The 17,951-nt window shown below is 41.3% G+C and overlaps 1 protein-coding gene across 1 annotated transcript in view; it reads right to left on the bottom strand.

Annotated features, from left to right (window-relative positions):
• Positions 1-16,298, bottom strand: part of LOC126203210 (cuticle protein 19-like) — a 549,356-nt gene extending 533,058 nt beyond the window's left edge. Inside the window, exon 1 of the mRNA XM_049937455.1 lies at positions 16,241-16,298. Within this exon, the coding sequence (XP_049793412.1) occupies positions 16,241-16,282 (42 nt within the window). The 5' untranslated portion in view covers positions 16,283-16,298. The remainder of the gene's footprint in view (positions 1-16,240) is intronic.
• Positions 16,299-17,951: the final 1,653 nt, after the last annotated feature.

The raw sequence follows: 17,951 nt of genomic DNA on the forward strand, positions 1-17,951 counted from the left end.
TTGAATGATGAAATCGCATCGGAAGTGCCTGAAAATAATTAAATGTGTGACGCGATATTTTTGCCAAGCTCACTTTTTAAAGCAACGTTTCAATATTTACAGGCTCAGACAGGTAACAACCGCAACATTCGCAAAGAGTGGCTTCCAATTTGTATCCTGGATGTTGTCAAGTCCACTTACAGATTTATGGCCGATCCTGAACTTCCGAAAAAGTGTGTTCATGACAAAAGGCACAATCCAAATGAGTCTCTAAATTCACTCATGTGGAAACGATACCCTAAAACTACATTTTCATCTACTACAGGTGTCATTATTGCAACTTATGATGGGAAAGTAGCGAGGATGAAGGTAATGCAGAGAGTGGGCTTAAAGGTAGGAAATTTCACTCAAGACTTGTAAATGTAGACTTACAGTGCCTCTCTGTAGCTGAAAACGCAGTTTAAGACCCGGTGTAAGATTGAAGGCAGAGAACAAGAAACTAGAAGAGAAGCCTTGAAGGGCAAGAGGAACCTGCGTATAAATCTTGGGCTTCTCAAGAGTGACATAAGAAAAAACGTTTGGTTGCATTTCATGAAGATCATGTCTTTTAAAGTTTATGTACCTTTTTCTCACAATCTACGAAGATTATAATTATGAAATTTTGTATGTTTATTTCTATAAACCCAATAAATGTTGTCTCAAGAGTAAATTTTGAAATTCTGAGTGTACGCTGAAAAATGGGGCAAAGTGCTTCGAATTTGGGGTGAATTTTATATTATACTCACAGAATTATAATTAAAAGATGATTAAAATTTTCCTACTCGATATTTTAAAAAAAACCTCATGAGAGAAGCTTAATATATCCAAAGAGATTAAACGGAGAAAATTTTGTAGAAATCTGCTTGAACAGTTTCTTTATGGAATTTAAATATTTTAATACACATAATAAAATTAAAGCAACGGTAGCCCTCGGTCGCAAAAAAGAGTCTTTTGACCTATGTTTCGGCACTGCTATGTGTGCCTTCATCAGAAGTAAAACTCTCAAACTGGCATATCACGTATAAAACTAAATATCAAGCGATAAAGCTTTAGTCACAAAATTTTTGAAATAGAATACATAGAAGGCAAGCCACTATTGGCTGCTCACACGTGTCGAGCTACGGTGCATCGGAGTCTGATGCAGTTCCGAAACCTAGGTCAAAATACTGTTTTGCAACCGAGGGCTGCTATTGCTTTAATTTTATTTTGTAAGCGGTCGCTGACCACACACACATATTCAACACTTTAATGTATATAAACCTAGGAACTTAACAGTAAATGTGCTAATTTCATGTAAAGCACGGTACAAAATTTCATTGCCGTATCTTCAAAATTGTGGATTTGGTGCATCTTTTAGATAGTGTGTGTTTTCCATGAACGTCGCCCTTTAATCTCCAACTGCTGTGTGAAGGTACCAGCCTAAGATCCGAGTGTCAGTTTTACGTGGTGCCAATTCATATTCAGCTGCAGCTTACAACTGCATCTTAATTTGTTTAATGATGGACATGCTTGTTGTAAAATATACCAGCCTTTTATTATTCCTGGAGCATGTCTGTTATACACATAAATATGGTGTACATGAATTTTTATAGATGTCTTCATTTTTGTTCTTTAGATGCTACACTATTAAGCTTTATGATCTATGTATGTAAGTATCTTTACAAATTGCAAAGTTAAACTTTCAAGACCGGAAATGTCACAATTAATAAAATGTCCCAGGGTATTACGACGTGGTCGAGTGGATTTCACGTTTAAACCCAACGTTTCGTCCCCATCTGTGAAAGACATTTTCAAGGGGGATCGTACCTTCGAGTGTCCGATTTACATCCTGGCTCGCTAATGACTGCAACAAAATTCTGTTTACGCTTGCTTCCGCCCAGTGGCGTGACGTCACATATTTTGAATACGGGAGCGCAATTGGCCTTTCTCGATTGCCGTAGTCCGCTGTTGCCATCGCCCCAAGGTGGAAGACTGGTACGCATCTTCTTCAACACCAGGATCCAAATGTCATTCAATTTCACGCGCTCATCCTTCCTACTGAAATTCTTTGGGTGTTTTACAATCTCTATGGCCTCTCTGTATAGCCTCTCATGGTATCTGCTTGTGGCTGCCAGTACTTGAGTCCTATCAGAATGGATGTGGTGGTCTCGTGGCTGAAAAGCACGCTCCGCAACAGCTGATCTGTGAACTTCCCCCATTCTGCAAGTACTCTTGTGGTGCTCTAGTAATTTTTTTGCCGGTTGTTTCTGTAGTACCCAAAAAATGGCTCTGAGCACTATGGGACTTAACTTCTGAGGTGATCAGTCCCCTAGAACTTAGAACTACTTAAACCTAACTAACCTAAGAACATCACACACATCCATGCCCGAGGCAGGATTCGAACCTGCAACCGTAGCAGCAGCGCGGTTCCGGACTGAAGCGCCTAGAACCGCTCGGCCACCCCGGCCGGCCCTGATTTAGGATTTCCGTGGTGTCCCTAAATCTCTTCAGGCAAATGCCTGGACGGTTACTTTGGAAGGGTACGACCGACTTCCTTCCCCATTCTTCCCTAAACCGATGGGACGTATGACCTCGCTGTTTGATCACCTCTCCTCAGATCAACCAACTAACCAACCAACCTAGCGGTGGACAGTGGTTTTGTTGTGCGCGGCGGTTCGAAACCGGTCTAGAACGGTCTGTGTGAGTTGGTTTTCGGTAAACCGTGTGGCGTAAGCTACTATCTTTCTTGAAACCTATTTCATCTAGAAAATTTAATCTTCCGCCTGCCTCTTCCTGCACGGTAAACTGAATCTTCGGATTGATTCCGTTGATGTTTGTGAAAACTACCTAATTCGTCTATGCCATGACGCCACAATACAAACGAATCGTCCATCTTTATTTAAAACATGCGACGTCAAGTCACTGCGCGGAAGCGCGTGGGAGTGGAATTTTGCTGCAGTCAGTAGCGACACACAGTGTGAATCGGACATTCGAAGAAGTTACAATCCTCCTTGAAAATGTCCTGCGCAGACGGGGACGGAACGTTGCGTTAATGTGAAACACGTTAGACCACAGTGTAATAGCCCGGAACATTTTATTAACTGTGACCGTTACAAAAGTTTTTTACCATATTCAGTGTTTACCGTCTATTATAATAGGCCGCCCTAGTGAGGCAGTATCACTTGCTTATGTAAGTTTTGCTATCAAGACACAGTTTATGTCATGACACGCAGAGGAGCCCAAACATTATGACCACTGTCCACCGCTAGGTTGGTTGGTTAGTTGGTTGATCTGAGGAGAGGTGATCAAACAGCGAGGTCATACGTCCCATCGGTTTAGGGAAGAATGGGGAAGGAAGTCGGTCGTACCCTTCCAAAGTAACCGTCCAGGCATTTGCCTGAAGAGATTTAGGGACACCACGGAAATCCTAAATCAGGGCCGGCCGGGGTGGCCGAGCGGTTCTAGGCGCTTCAGTCTGGAACCGCGCTACCGCTACGGTCGCAGGTTCGATTCCTGCCTCGGGCATGCATGTATGTGATGCCCTTAGGTTAGATTAGGTTTAAGTAGTTCTAAGTTCTAGGGGACTGATGACCTTAGATGTTAAGTCCCATAGTGCTCAGAGCCATTTGAACCATTTTGAACCTAAATCAGGACGGCCGGACGCGGGATTGAACCGCCGCCGTGTCGAATGCGAATCCAGTGTGCTAACCACTGCTCATCTGGGGGGGGGGGGTACATGGTGAGGGGGAGGGGCTGAGTGGGGGAGGCATTTGACAAGCTAATAGGGGATCATTCTAGCGACGGTACGGGTCGTAAATGGGAAAATCTACTGTCGCAAGCGATTTTAACAAGGGACAGATTGTTACGACCCGCCGCCTTGGCACCTTGCGCCTCGCAGACGGCGATGTCGTCGAAGGACAGAGAAACCGCGGGTGGGCAACAAGGTCTTGGGCGTCTACGCCTCACCACAGAATGTGGAGGTCGGAGGCTCTGTAAAGCAAGACAGACGGCGATATTTTGCATGTCTGACGACAGAGCACAATGCTGTAGTAGGCACAAGTGTTTTGGGGCACACCGCTCAGTGTACATTGTTGAGCGTGGGGCTCCGTAGCAGAAGACCTTTACGTGCTCCCAAATTGGCCCAACGCCGTAGTCAGTTACGATTGCAGCGGTATGATCGCGCCTGGATCAGTTAAAACCTGAACTTCCTGGCAGATTAAAACTGTGTGCCGGACCGAGGCTCGAACTGGGGACCTTTGCCTTTCAAGGGCAAGTGCTCTGCCATCTGAGCTACCCAAGCACGACTCACACCCCGTCGTCCGAGCTTTACTTCTGCCAGTACCTCGTCTCCTACCTTCCAAACTTCACAGAAGGTCTTCTGCGAACCCGGCTCGTGAGTCATGCTTGGGTAGCTCAGTTGGTAGAGCACTCGCCCGCTAAAGGCGAAGATCCCGAGTTTGAGTCTCGGTCCGGCACACAGTTCTAATCTGCCAGGAAGTTTCATATCAGCGCACTCTGCGCTGCGGAGTGAAAATCTCATTCTGGAGCCAATTCAGATCTGTTGCCCGGTCGGGTGAATCACGTACCGTTCACACCAGCGCAACAGTCGTGTCTCGATACGGACTGCTGCTCGAAACATGCAGAGCACCACGAACGCAGGCCGGTGAAACATGTATTATGTTATGGAAGATTTCCGCCCGGGTTGCCGTGGGACCTGTGATAGTAATCGAAGGCGCCATGATGGCTGTGAACTAGGTAAACATTATTGCGGACCACCTGGGACCGTTCGCGCTTTTTCTTTCCCGACGGCGATGGCATCTACAGACAGAATAACTGCCAGTGCCAAAAGGCCACAATCGTGCTACAGTAGTTTGAGAAACATGATAGTGAATTCACGTAGGTATCTTGATCTCAAAATTCTCCTGATCTGAACACGACGGAACACTTATGGTACATGTAATATCCACGACACTATGTTCTAGCCATAAGATGTTAAGATGAAAAAAAAATGGTTCAAATGGCTCTCAGCACTATGCGACTTAACTTCTGAGGTCATCAGTCGCCTATAACTTAGAACTAATTAAACCGAACTAACCTAAGGACATCACAAACATCCATGCCCGAGGCATGATTCGAACCTGCGACCGTAGCGGTCGCTCGGTTCCAGACTGTAGCGCCTAGAACCGCACTGCCACTCCGGCCGGCGTTAAAATGAACTAAGTGTACCAACTTCAACAAATATTATCGATACCACGTATAAGAAAGACTGTATCGTGTAAAAATGACGATAATTATTTCGTTATTTCTGTAATTAATTTCTGTGTGAATTAAAACTATTATCAGAGAACTACATTCATAGACAACGACAATTATATTCCTTTTTTGTTATCTGTGATAATTGTGTTTCAGTTGTTCTTCCTGTGCTAACCGATGAACAGTTCGGGCGTGAGACGTGTGAGGTCTGTAAAGAGAAAACCTGTAACTATATTGTTAATTGTTATTTGAAAAATAGAGTCGCTATTGTCTAGACGTGGATTTGTATTTATTTCAGTTGTAATCCAATTTAATTAATGTTTTTAAGTGTTAATTTTCAGCTCCGCAATTAGGAACGCAGACATTAGCGCTAGTAAGTTACAGAGGATTTTACTATTAGCTGATATAAAAAATATGAAACTTTTTCATTGAGAATAACTTTAAATGCTAAAGAATAGAGAACAAAAGACTTAAAGACTTTTATCTGAATATATTAACTTGATATAAAAGGAAACGAGAATAACATTAGACAAATTGACTATCGTAAGTCTGCCGCCATCTTAGCAAAAATATCTCCGCGGCAGTTTTGAATCGAGAATTTTAACAAACATAAATGTTGTTAGATATAAATGAATGGAAATAAATGTGCACCGGTGGTCCAGAATGTACTTTAATAGACAGAATTCAACTCAGATTGACTATTTAAAAATATTGCTCACAGCACGTTACTTAATTTCAATTTCTTATTTGCTGATGTATGAAGCCTAATTATTTCGGACGATTTACATGAAATATTTTAATAGGAGACATACGTCAGTGTTGTGCGCGGGTAGTATTTTGTGACTAAATGTTCCCTTTGCTAGAGAAAAGTGCTTCCATCTTAAGTAACAGTTGTGTAAAATCTGATAAATGATATGCAATTTAGTGCCACTCACACGACTTTACAGGCAACATTTCTACACAACGTCAAGCGGAGATTTCCTTATCAGAGTGACAAATATTAGCCGGGATAATCATTTTTGAGATCAAACGAATTTTTGCGCTGACAATAGGTAACAGGTTTTATATATTTTATGATCTACCTGAAATATCATTTACAAGTAATTAAAGTCACGAAATACTATAAACCGGTTCCGCCACATACACTACCGGGCACTAGCTCTGTGGCCGCAGAAGCAACGGCCTATAGCTCACGGGAACTGCGTGACCTGTGCCGATACATCTGGTGCCACATACCTCCAGTGACGTAGCAAGGACTTTTCGAAGTCCTACCGCGCAGAATAGTTGCTGTATTGCGATCGAAAAGTTGACCAGCACGTATGTAAACGTATTAAATTTATTGGCTCATCAGCTATTTGTCTATTTCACAGTATTTGTACACTTCCTGAATCAAGATGTTGTGTTAATGGAAGGACCACAAGATGATATTACTAAGGAAAATAATCGTTGAATAAACATATTTCCGCTTCTCGATAGCGAAGTCCCTTTTCTCTCTTTCTCTGTCTTTCTTAAGGTATGGTTACAGATGTTTTACAAACAAAATGTATAAAATAGCAGTATTACAAGTTCATTGTTCTGTCACTTACTTTCAAGTATTTACCCATAAAATGTTTAGCTGTCAATAATTTCAGGGAACAAAACTTCTACAGATACATTAATTTCTTCGTTTCTTCAGTCACAGTTTCCTAAAACATTATCAGCTACAGAGCCCAATAAAAGTGTCTTCAAAAAAGAAAAAGAAATCAAAATTTGGTGTGTGGCATTTGTGCCTTTCCAGAACATACAACTGCTGCTGCGAGGGTAATTGTATGCTCTGCAGTAAATGTGGCAAAGATCGTGTTTTCCGCCGTAATTTAATTCTACACAAAGGTTCGTACGTCCTTGTAGAACAGTGCATTAGATGCTGAGTTTACTACATCGAATCCAAAGAGTATACTGAGATCTCTTCAGCTCTCGTGATTTTACCCCTGCTGCGCGGAATCTCCTTGTCTCCTTAGACAGCAGCGAATCCTCTCTTCCCTGCTGAAACTCGTCTCTCAACGTTACACTATCTACGTTCTTTACAAATTTTGTCCCCTCCAAACATTTTACTCTTTCTGTAACCGAAAATGCACCAGTGGACTGAAAACAGGGTTTTATCTGTAAAGTGCAGATATTTTTATTGGTGACTGAAGATAGTGTATTTAATAACATTACCTTAGTATTTACTTCATTTGCATACCAATTATAACAGCTATTAGGAATAGTATGTTTTTAGGTTGGTTAGTATCTCCAAGTACATGTGGCAAGAGCAAGCCATTAATACTTATTTTCCCGTGGACACAGGTCAGGTACTGAGGTGTAGAGGCTTGGACGCAAAACGGCTAGTCTATACTGACGGGCGTAGTCCACTTAATAGTGTAGTTAGAAAATATCAGGAAGTAATTTATGTAACGTGTTTGTGGGAAGACTGTTAGACACAGAGACAAAATAAATAGCACACTGAAGTGGTTAAATATTGAGGTACCAGTGGTCTCTTCTTACACCACTAACAACCCTGTATGTTACTCAGACTGTTGCGAAAGAAAACTTCTCTGAGGCCATGTAGAGATCGGAAACTCATTATAATTGCATTGTGTCAATTGTCTGTTAATTCTAATAACTATATAAACAGGCTAAAGTGAAACGAATTTCATTTTATTGCCTCAGTCTGGTTTCTAATGAGCCGCATCAAGTAAACGAACAACACGTCACACCCTGCACACTTCACCAAAGTTTTCCACACCACACAGTCATACATGTGACACAATGAACTCACAATCCATAGAAATATTACACTTCTGAAAAGCTTCCACCCGTTCAAGTGTTGAACTTACGCCAGATAAAATTGTTCTAACCACTGGCGACGAGGCATTTACGCAAAATATGTTACAACGATTGCGGTTGACATTGGAAATACAGACTCTTACGCGTTATTAGGTGTAGGTTATGGAGATCATCGAATTGCAAAAGTAATCGGTCGCGTGTTGCTAATCCACAGATTTCCGGTGTAACAGAAAAAAATGTGTGAGTCGTTTCTGAACATTATACAATGCTCATCCAGTGAGGGTGTATTTCCTAGTTTTGTCTTACCCGTTCTGCTCCTAGTTACGTAAAGTATTGTGTAACATTGCGAAGCACCGTGAATTTAATAAAGAAATGCACTCGGCCTTTCTGGGCTATAATAAGGCTTTTGATTACCGTTAAGTAACGGCGTTCTGTAGATAATAATGTAAGAGAACGAAATAATACCTCATCTTAAATCTAATGTTACATCTCTAAATGATGTAACAACAGTAATACTGCATTCATGATAAAGTAACAGCTAAAGAAAATACATACATAGTGACATATATGTACTGTCTCTTTATGAAGTAATACGCTATTGGAAATGAAACCTTCCGAAGGTCATACACATAAACAATTTTTTGCGCTACTAAGACTTGATCGCTACCGATAAAATTCAAAAAACATGTTTTTGATTTTCAGAGATGGCGTGTGTCTGCTACGTGGGCTATATCAGCAATATATTTTTTGAAAATACATACTAAGATAGTTGCTGCAAAATATTCATTGAGAACTAAGCCACTGACTGAGAGTTACGCGTTTGGATAGTTATACTATTTCAGTTCTCTAGCCTTCGGTATCACGCATATAACATTGATATTTTCTGTGCCGTCAGTTTTTCCCTGCCACCTTAGTACCCGATAATAACGACCAATCGCTCGACCGTATTTGGAACTTATTTTCTTGTTAATTCGGCTCCTGAATGGGATATGGGCATGTTTTTGTAGGATGTAAAGATTCGCCTGATACGATTGACACTGCATCTCGTTATTGAACAATGCAAGAACCTACTCTGGCGTCACATGCAATCCATTTCCACTTACAGCATCCCCAAAGCACTCTGCAGCTGAAGATATAGCGTAAGTACAATTTGTTTTAGTTAGCATGTTACAGAAAGTGTCTCAAAGACATTCGCACTTCCTTTCACTCTGTTTACAAACAAATAGAGCTGAACAGCACTAGAAAGGAAATCGGCAGAGAAATATCAGTAATAACGTAGCAGTTCTGTATGCGATAATAATCATTTAGTAAACGGTTGACAGTCTGCGAAATACGGAGATAGACGAAATTCAGAGCTATAGTTCGCAAATGCAAGAAAAGTTACACAAGTGGAACAAATCCAGTCTTCCTTTTCTGCTTTATCGAAAAACACTCAGCCTCGAAAACGAACGCATTTGACTACATTATTTTCTGTGCACTCGTTTCGATTACTGATCTGTTAACATACCGCCACTAATCTATACGTCAGTAGGATCAGGTGATAAATACACCGTGTTCTAAACATATAGGGTCAACATTAGGAACTAATAGTCGTAAATGAACATTCTGTATTTTATTGACAAAAAACTTACACATTAAAGCAAAATCAGAAGCCCTTCGTATTTAGGGGCCCCCTTGTCGTCGAATTGATCTCATCGAGAACGTCAACGTCATCCCCTCTCGTTCTTCGGGACTTCATTAGATGTTATTTCAATTGTTCACGAAATTAATTTTACTGACATATCCAAGCGAAATCTGCATTTGCTTCCTGCGAAAACTGGTAGACGTTTTGGTGCAGTTACTGTTTCTCACCACATTCGTCCCGACGTCATTATTATATCTATATTTTTATAGTTGAGTTGCAACTAACGCGTCAAAAAGAAATGTGGTACAGAATTATAATTAGTCTAAAATGTTGTTCTTATGTACTGTCTAACATGTGATACTCAGGTTTTTAGTATCAGCTGCAACGTTTGTTCTCTTTTGCATTTTATCTGTATAAACTTGTCGAGCACAACAGTTTAGTTTTTATGTCATTTCCTCACCATAAAATATGATGCTGATTACTTGACTGCTAATTATCAGGCAGTATCCATTATTGTCCTGTTAATTTCTGTACTTTTTTCAGTCATGAATGAGTTAAGGATTTTTCTTGGCCTACAACCTCTCAAAAGTAATCATGCTTCGCTACCGTTAATGGAGACTGCATCTCTTGGTGTCTGCGAGAAACTGTTTTCAACAACACGGTGCGCCCATTCTACGTAATTGTTGCCCGTATGCCCTTCACAACAATTAACACCCTTACTGTTGAATCAGGTGGAGAAGTCTCGCCCAACGGCCAGCGCTATTGCCAGATCTCATTCCTTTTTTCTAGTGGGACAACATGAAACTGTTGGTGTATGAAGCGCCAGTGTAAATTGAATAGGAAGAAGACGGTGGGACCCTAACCGCACGTCTCACGCTACGATACACAACCGCGATTTTTGAGAGGTCATTGCAAAGTTTTATGCTTCGTTGTAACGCACCCTTTCAGATAAGCGATCGCCATTTGTAACAGCTTACTATGCGTTTAAGGTATTGACACCAATTGTAAGTTGTTGATGTCAATCAAAAACAATGAAACACTTTCCTAAAGTCCGCAGTTATTATTTACTTAATGACGTCCGGTTTTTGACAGCTTAGTTCACCGTCAGTTGACAACTGAATGTCGCAACTACAAACAAAACCACATGAAATTACACAGATATTACTGAGACAGACGCAGAGTGTTTACAAGGGAAATTACATTTTTATAGTGACAAAGAAAATAGGTACTTTAGATAATTAGCACTACAGTTGGTTTTATTAATATAACATTTGGAGAACTGAAAACTTAACATAGGGAGAAAAGTAAATTGTGTTGGGTGAAACAAAACCAAGCTCATTCTGTGAGATATGTCTATCGATTTCAAGTGTTTCCAAATTTATCTTTCGGCTTTTCTTAACAATGTACATCGAATAGGTAGGTCTGTGTTAAAAGATTGTTGGCAAAGATGGAAACTGTCTTCTCTAGTTGTGACAACGTAATAATATATCGGCCATTATTCAGTTGTCTCGGAATTCTAAATCTGTCATCCCTGTACAAACACTGCATCATGGAAATTGTCTTTGACAATACTGTCTCATTCAGAAGAAACTGCAACGTTCATTCGGCGAGCACAAGACGGAAAAGTTGGCCTAAAGCGTTGCAGAGAATGACGTGAACTGCCCAGCAGATTTCTTTCAACTTCAACAGACTTCCAGGAGAACTGAAAAAAGTTGAGATTCAAACCTAAGTTGAATGGTTTCCTTGTGGAGCACATCTACTGCATACAAAAATTCCTTGCACTAGTTGATAACATTGTCCGTAATGTTTTATTAATTCGTATACCTTCCCGTAGTTTTTTCGTGTTTCATAAATACTTTTGTTTGCAAATTTTAATGAACATTCTGTAAACTATATACCGCTTGGTTCTATGACTAACTAGCTACTGCTCGCATGATTCCACGGAACCTCATAAATAAATAAATATTCGTTCCCTGGTCAGTGGTTCCTTATCTCATACTACGCACTTTAAATGCTCTGCTGTATGCATGATTGGCCCTAGTGGTTTCGGTACTTCAGCAGCAAACAGTGCACCATATCTTACGCAGCATCACCTCTGCTTCTGCCTATGATAGTGTCGTTGATATTCCAAGGTTGTCTGTGATCCGTGCAGAATTTGCCGTTTTCTAGCTCGTCTCCTTTCTGAAAATAGCGATTATTTAGACATATAACGAACTTGTACCCAAATCATCTGTACCATATGACTCATTACTCTTAAAATAGCAAGACATGGGTCGTCTTCTCTATCACCAAATAGCCGTCGTTGATAGGACAAATGGGCTCTTTCTGAATTACTAAAGAAAACTAGAACTCTGTGAATGATCGAAGGTACAGCCACCTACCTCGTTCAGAATCGAATGCTAGATTCTTGGTAGATTCGTCCCATATTCGAGGGGAATATTATCGAATTGAGGGTGATGTCAGTCACGGGAAAACATTTGGTAACATGGTTCATATTTTGATCAAGGAACCACCGAAATGGCTCGAATTCACGGATTTTACCAGATAATCGACACATTGTGAAGAAAAAAACCACAGACTAGTCTCTTAAATTATTATAGCTCTTTTGCGTAAGTAATATAGTTGTGTGCGAAGAAATACAGGGAGTCAAGCAAGATAAAACTGTTCATAAGACAACAACTTCCATACAGTCGTTAAATTTCCCGTTCTGGTGCTTTAGTGTTCTGGTATCGTGAATTACAGATGCGTATATATATGACTTACGTTTTCCTTGTGTTAAGCTGATGGATCCATGAAAAGTGCGCCTTGGTCAAATGATATCCAGCGAACATATGAAAATAAAATTATTACATATGGATAGTCAGAACTGATGCATGCATGATAATAACTGTTCCGTTTCCTCGCGTCATGCGTTACAGAACATTTATTGTCCTTTCATCGCCTGCAGTTACATTTCTTCTCTCTCACAGTAAGACACGTTCACACGACATGGGTGTTACAGACAGTCTAATGGTAGTTATTCAGTATTAGCCATCTTGCTTGCCGGAATATGAGACGGGAACATGCCGAGCTATTCGATAAATTATAGATCTTGGCTCCTTTACTTGTCGTTGGAGTTCGTTTCGGCTCCACTAATTCACTAAAACCGGAAGAAGGTATGCCTATTTCTCGACCTTCTGGAATCTGTCTCGAATTATCCGTCGGTCTCGACTGAACGTGTACTTTGAATCGAAGCGGAAAGGATATAACAATCCGTGTCTCATCTCGTAGAAAATTATGGCAGGTTAGTGGTACATCATACATGCATTTTAAATTGATTTCCCTAACTGGAAATTACGTATCCCGTGCCTGAGTGCACGAAATAATGAAGTACTTGTATATCCACTCAAGTAGGCGAACTTTCGGACACAAGAAACGCGAACAGAAGCTGAAGGCGTACTCTGTTTTCGACAACATGTACCAGAATTTGCTAAATATTGTGAAAATTTGCGACGTGTGCTAAAAGATAGTTTCTATTAGTCAACAGAAAGGGGTAATGGACAACATTATACGAAAGAAATTAGAGTTGCTAGTTGCTCCTGATTTGTATACGGATCTTTGACAGGACCTAACGTCAAGTTTACGTTAGTTATGGTTGTATTTGAAATATTTAGAAAAGTAGTAAAGCTGTGTTCATTGAGGAAAATAACCTATTGAATAATGGCAATGAAGCAGCATAGAAACATTTCAGTAAAAAAAACATAATATGTCAACAAAATATTCACGTCTAAATTACTGAAGATGGTGCCGAAAATTGCTGGAACAAAGCATTTTTGACATCAGTGCAACGACTCATCGACCATGTCATGCCAGAATTACAGAAAGTATACTGAGAAAATTCAACTAACTGTTCACATTCTTAGTTGTAGAATTAGCGTGATTCACTCTTACTCTGATGGATAGCTTGATCAATACTCAGATGGTTCGATTTGATGTTGCAATGCCTGAGAATGTATTCGCGCAGTGCAATCAATTCGCAATTGCCGATGAAGCGACATGTAACGTAAAATTGCTCGAATCTTATGTAGAAAGCTGAAGAGACACGTCGATCAAGTCCATCGTTTACCAGGCACACTATTAGACACTCATGAAAGTTCATACATGTAGTAGAATTGAGCTTACCAATTATGTAAGTCTCGTCCGTTTCAATTGTTCTTGAGATATTTCTACACTGTATTATTTCCTGTCTGGCTAAAATAAAAGTCAAAATGACTGTATGAGACTTCGATACACGTCGCATGGATTGAACTGAATTTTCCGACATTCAGGGTTTAGACTTAGTAAAAACTGAATTAATTTTATTGATCTGAGCTGCATCCAGGTAATGCGGATAAAATAATGAAGATACAGTGACATGAAATTATATCAGCGAAGTATCTCTCAGGAAAGCTGAATTCTGGAGTAATGAACATGTCGTGGCAAATGAAAATTTTTGTGTTCTGGACTCGGATTTCCCGGTTTCATATATATATATATATATATATATATATATATATATATATATATATATATATATGAAACCGGGAAATATATATACCCAAAAGAAAACGGATCCCTGTAACTGAGATAACTCGATTTACATGATCATGATGTAAGGCAGAAGAAGCCACTTATATATATATATATATATATAATTACAGATTTCGCCTTCCTGTAAGTGGCTTCTTCTGCCTTACATCATGATCATGTAAATCGAGTTATCTCAGTTACAGGGATCCGTTTTCTTTTGGGTGTGAAATTAAAAGAAGTTGTAATGCAGTTTAAGACCCCTTCTGCGAAACAGAGTTAGTAAAAAATATTACAAAAATGGGCAAGGTCAGTATTGCAGTCAGCTTCATCTATTTTCATCACTGAATCTCACTGATGTGAAAATTTGCAGTGATTATTCTGTCGCGAATTTAACTGCTGTTGCAAGTTTATAATATTGCATGGGTGATCTTGTTGAGAAAGGGATATTGCTAGGAAATTTTGGCACAACTTTCTGAAATTTGATGATTAAAATTCTTGTCCGTACTGTACCGTGTCATTGTATGAAATACTTTAATTATAAAGGTAAAACCAACGTTTCGACCGTATTACAACAGCCTTCATCAGGACAATACTGGTTTTGGTGGAGGAAAGGTGGCTCTGTTTATTGCAGACATTCGGTGTCAATGGATCATATTTTCAAAAGATATTACGTATTGACGCCGATGTTCTGCAGTAAAGAGAGCCACCTTTCCGCCACCAAAACCAGTATTATCCTGATGAAGGCTGTTGTAATACGGCCGAAATGTTGTATTATCCTGATGAAGGCTGTTGTAATACGGCCGAAATGTTGGTTTTAATTCTTTAATTAAATTATTTTATACAATGACAGTAGTAGTAGTAGATTAGAACACTAACAAACACTAACAACTAGGAACTGCAGCGACAATACAGACTTGGCCAGCCCAGTGCCAGGGGCACGCTCACATGGGTTTAGCTCAGTGAGGAGGCCTTTAATAGTAGGTTCATACATAAACTGGCACACTTGTAATCGCTGCAGAATAAACTAGTAAAGTAGGATAGCCTAACAGATTAACCTTGCTCATAGTTATGCCAGTTATAGAAAAATGAAATGTAACAATGCTGTAAATTGTAGTTGTATAATATGTAGACCCAATAATCATTGAGGTGGTGGGTTATTTTGTATCTTCATATTGTTTGATTGTATTGTGTTAGTAAAGAATTTAAAAAAAAAAAATAAAAAAATGACGCATTACAGCACCTAGAAGAATTTTAATCTTCATGACACTGGCCGCGAAAGCCTACTTGTTATTCCTGGGATTTCTTTCCTGGTTACAGTTTTGATGATTTTCTATCACGCATAATGTATTCGGATAATAACGTTATTGTGCTATACATACTCGTACAGTTAACATACGAAGTGTAGATATTATACATGGATTTACGGGATCCATTACGCTATCCCAGCTGGCGTCTTGTGTGAACTTTCATTTTCACTGGTTTACATCGAATGCTGTCGGAAGTAAGAGAACACCAATGAAAATGAAAGTTTGAATCAGGACTAGAGACGTATTCAGACTGCCTAATGGGTCACTATATGTTGTATAGGCTTATTCGGATTATTTGACTACACGAGAATGCCATCATTGGACAAGATAAACAAAGCAGTACGCGTATCTACTCCACCACCAAACTAGACATCTGTTGTTTGGAGTAGAAGACATCCGCAATTACGTACACCAGTGAGGAGTTTTGTGTCACACAGCACGGAACTTCTAGAGGACGAACTTGATGATAATAAGCTCGGGAGGGAGACCAGTAAGCAGTCGATTACAAACAGATGTGACACTGGTGGAGGTCAACACCGTCAGAGAGGTCCTGAAGCAGAACGACGACATTTAGTGCGGATTCGCCACGGTCCGAGACGTGATCCTCCTCCACCGGCAGGCCATGCTCGACTCTCGCTGCTCGCCGGCCACCTGTTGGAGAGTTTTGCTGGAGCCCGCCACCGGCTGCGCTGGGTGCGGTACTCACGAGGAGTGCGGCTGCGGCGGCGGCGGCGGCGGCTGGATGCATGATGTTGCCGGCGGGCAGGTCGGCGTCGCACTGAGCGCTCGGAGAGAGGGACGGCCGTCCCAAGGAGAAGCTGGCTGCGCTTCTCCACCGCGGCTGGCGGCCGGGAGGGGGCCCAAGTGTAGCGCTCGCGTAACGACGCCGCGGACGGGAATGCGACTCACACACGCCGGGGACATCGCACTTGTCACTCAGCACGGTCAACGACACTGCCAGCCACTAAACCTCCAGGGTAGCATCAAACTACACTACTGGCCATTAAAATTGCTACACCACATAGATGACGTGCAACAGACGCGAAATTTAACCGTCAGAAAGAAGATGCTGTGATATGCAAATGATTAGCTTTTCAGAGCATTCACACAAGGTTGGCGCCGATGGCGTCACCTACAAATTGCTGACACGACAACCGATTTCTCATATACAAACTGCAGTTGACCGGCGTTGCCTGGTGAACATTGTTGTGATGCCTCGTGTAAGGAGGAGAAATGCGTACCATCACTTTTCCGACTTTGGTAAAGGACGGATTAAAGCCTATCGCGATTGCGGTTTATCGCATCGCGACATTGCTGCTCGCGTTGGTCAAGACCCAATGACTGTTGGCAAATATGGAGTCGGTAGGTTCAGGAGGTTAATACGGAACGCCGTGCTGGATCCCAACGGCCTCGTATCACTAGCAGTCGAGATGACAGGCATCTTATCCGCATGGCTCTAACGCATCGTGCAGAAACGTCTCGATCCCTGAGTCAACAGATGGGGACGTTTGCAAGACAACAATCATCTGCACGAACAGTTCGACGACGTTTGTAGCAGCATCGACTATCAGATCGGAGCCCATGGCTGTGGTTACCCTTGACGCTGCATCACAGGATCGCCTGCGATGGTGTACTCAATGACGAACCTGGGTGCACGAATGGGAAAGCACCATTTTTTCGCATGAACCCAGGTTCTGTTTACAGCATCATGATGGTCGCATCCGTGTTTGGCGACATCGCGGTGAACTCACATTGGAAGCGTGTATTCGTCATCGCCATACCGGCGTATCACCCGGTATGATGGTATGGGGTGCCATTGGTTACACGTCTCGGTCACCTCTTGTTCGCATTGGCGGCACTTTGAACAGTGGACGTTACATTTCAGATGTGCTACGACCCATGGCTCTACCCTTCATTCGATCCCTGCGAAACCCTACATTTCAGCAGGATAATGCACGACCGCATGATGCAGGTCCTGTACGGGCCTTTCTGGATGCAGAAAATGTTCGACTGCTGCCCTGGCCAGCACAATCTCCAAATCTCTCACCAATTGAAAACGTCTGGTCAATGGTGGCCGAGCAACTGGCTCGTCACAATACGCCAGTCACTATTCTTGATGAACTGTGGTATCGTGTTCAAGCTGCATGGGCAGCTGTACCTGTACACGCCATCCAAGCTCTGTTTGACTCAATGCCCATGCTTATCAAGGCCGTTATTACGGCCAGAGGTGGTTGTTCTGGGTACTGATTGCTCAGGATCTATGCACCCAAATTGCGTGAAAATATAATCACATGTCAGTTCTAGTATAATATATTTGTGGAATAAATACCCGTTTATCATCTGCATTTCTTCTTGATGTAGCTATTTTAATGGCCAGTAGTGTAAATCTGACGTATAGTGGCTGCACAGTATAATCA

Source organism: Schistocerca nitens, chromosome 9 (assembly GCF_023898315.1).
Source record: "Schistocerca nitens isolate TAMUIC-IGC-003100 chromosome 9, iqSchNite1.1, whole genome shotgun sequence".
NCBI classification, from domain to species: Eukaryota; Metazoa; Arthropoda; class Insecta; order Orthoptera; family Acrididae; genus Schistocerca; species Schistocerca nitens.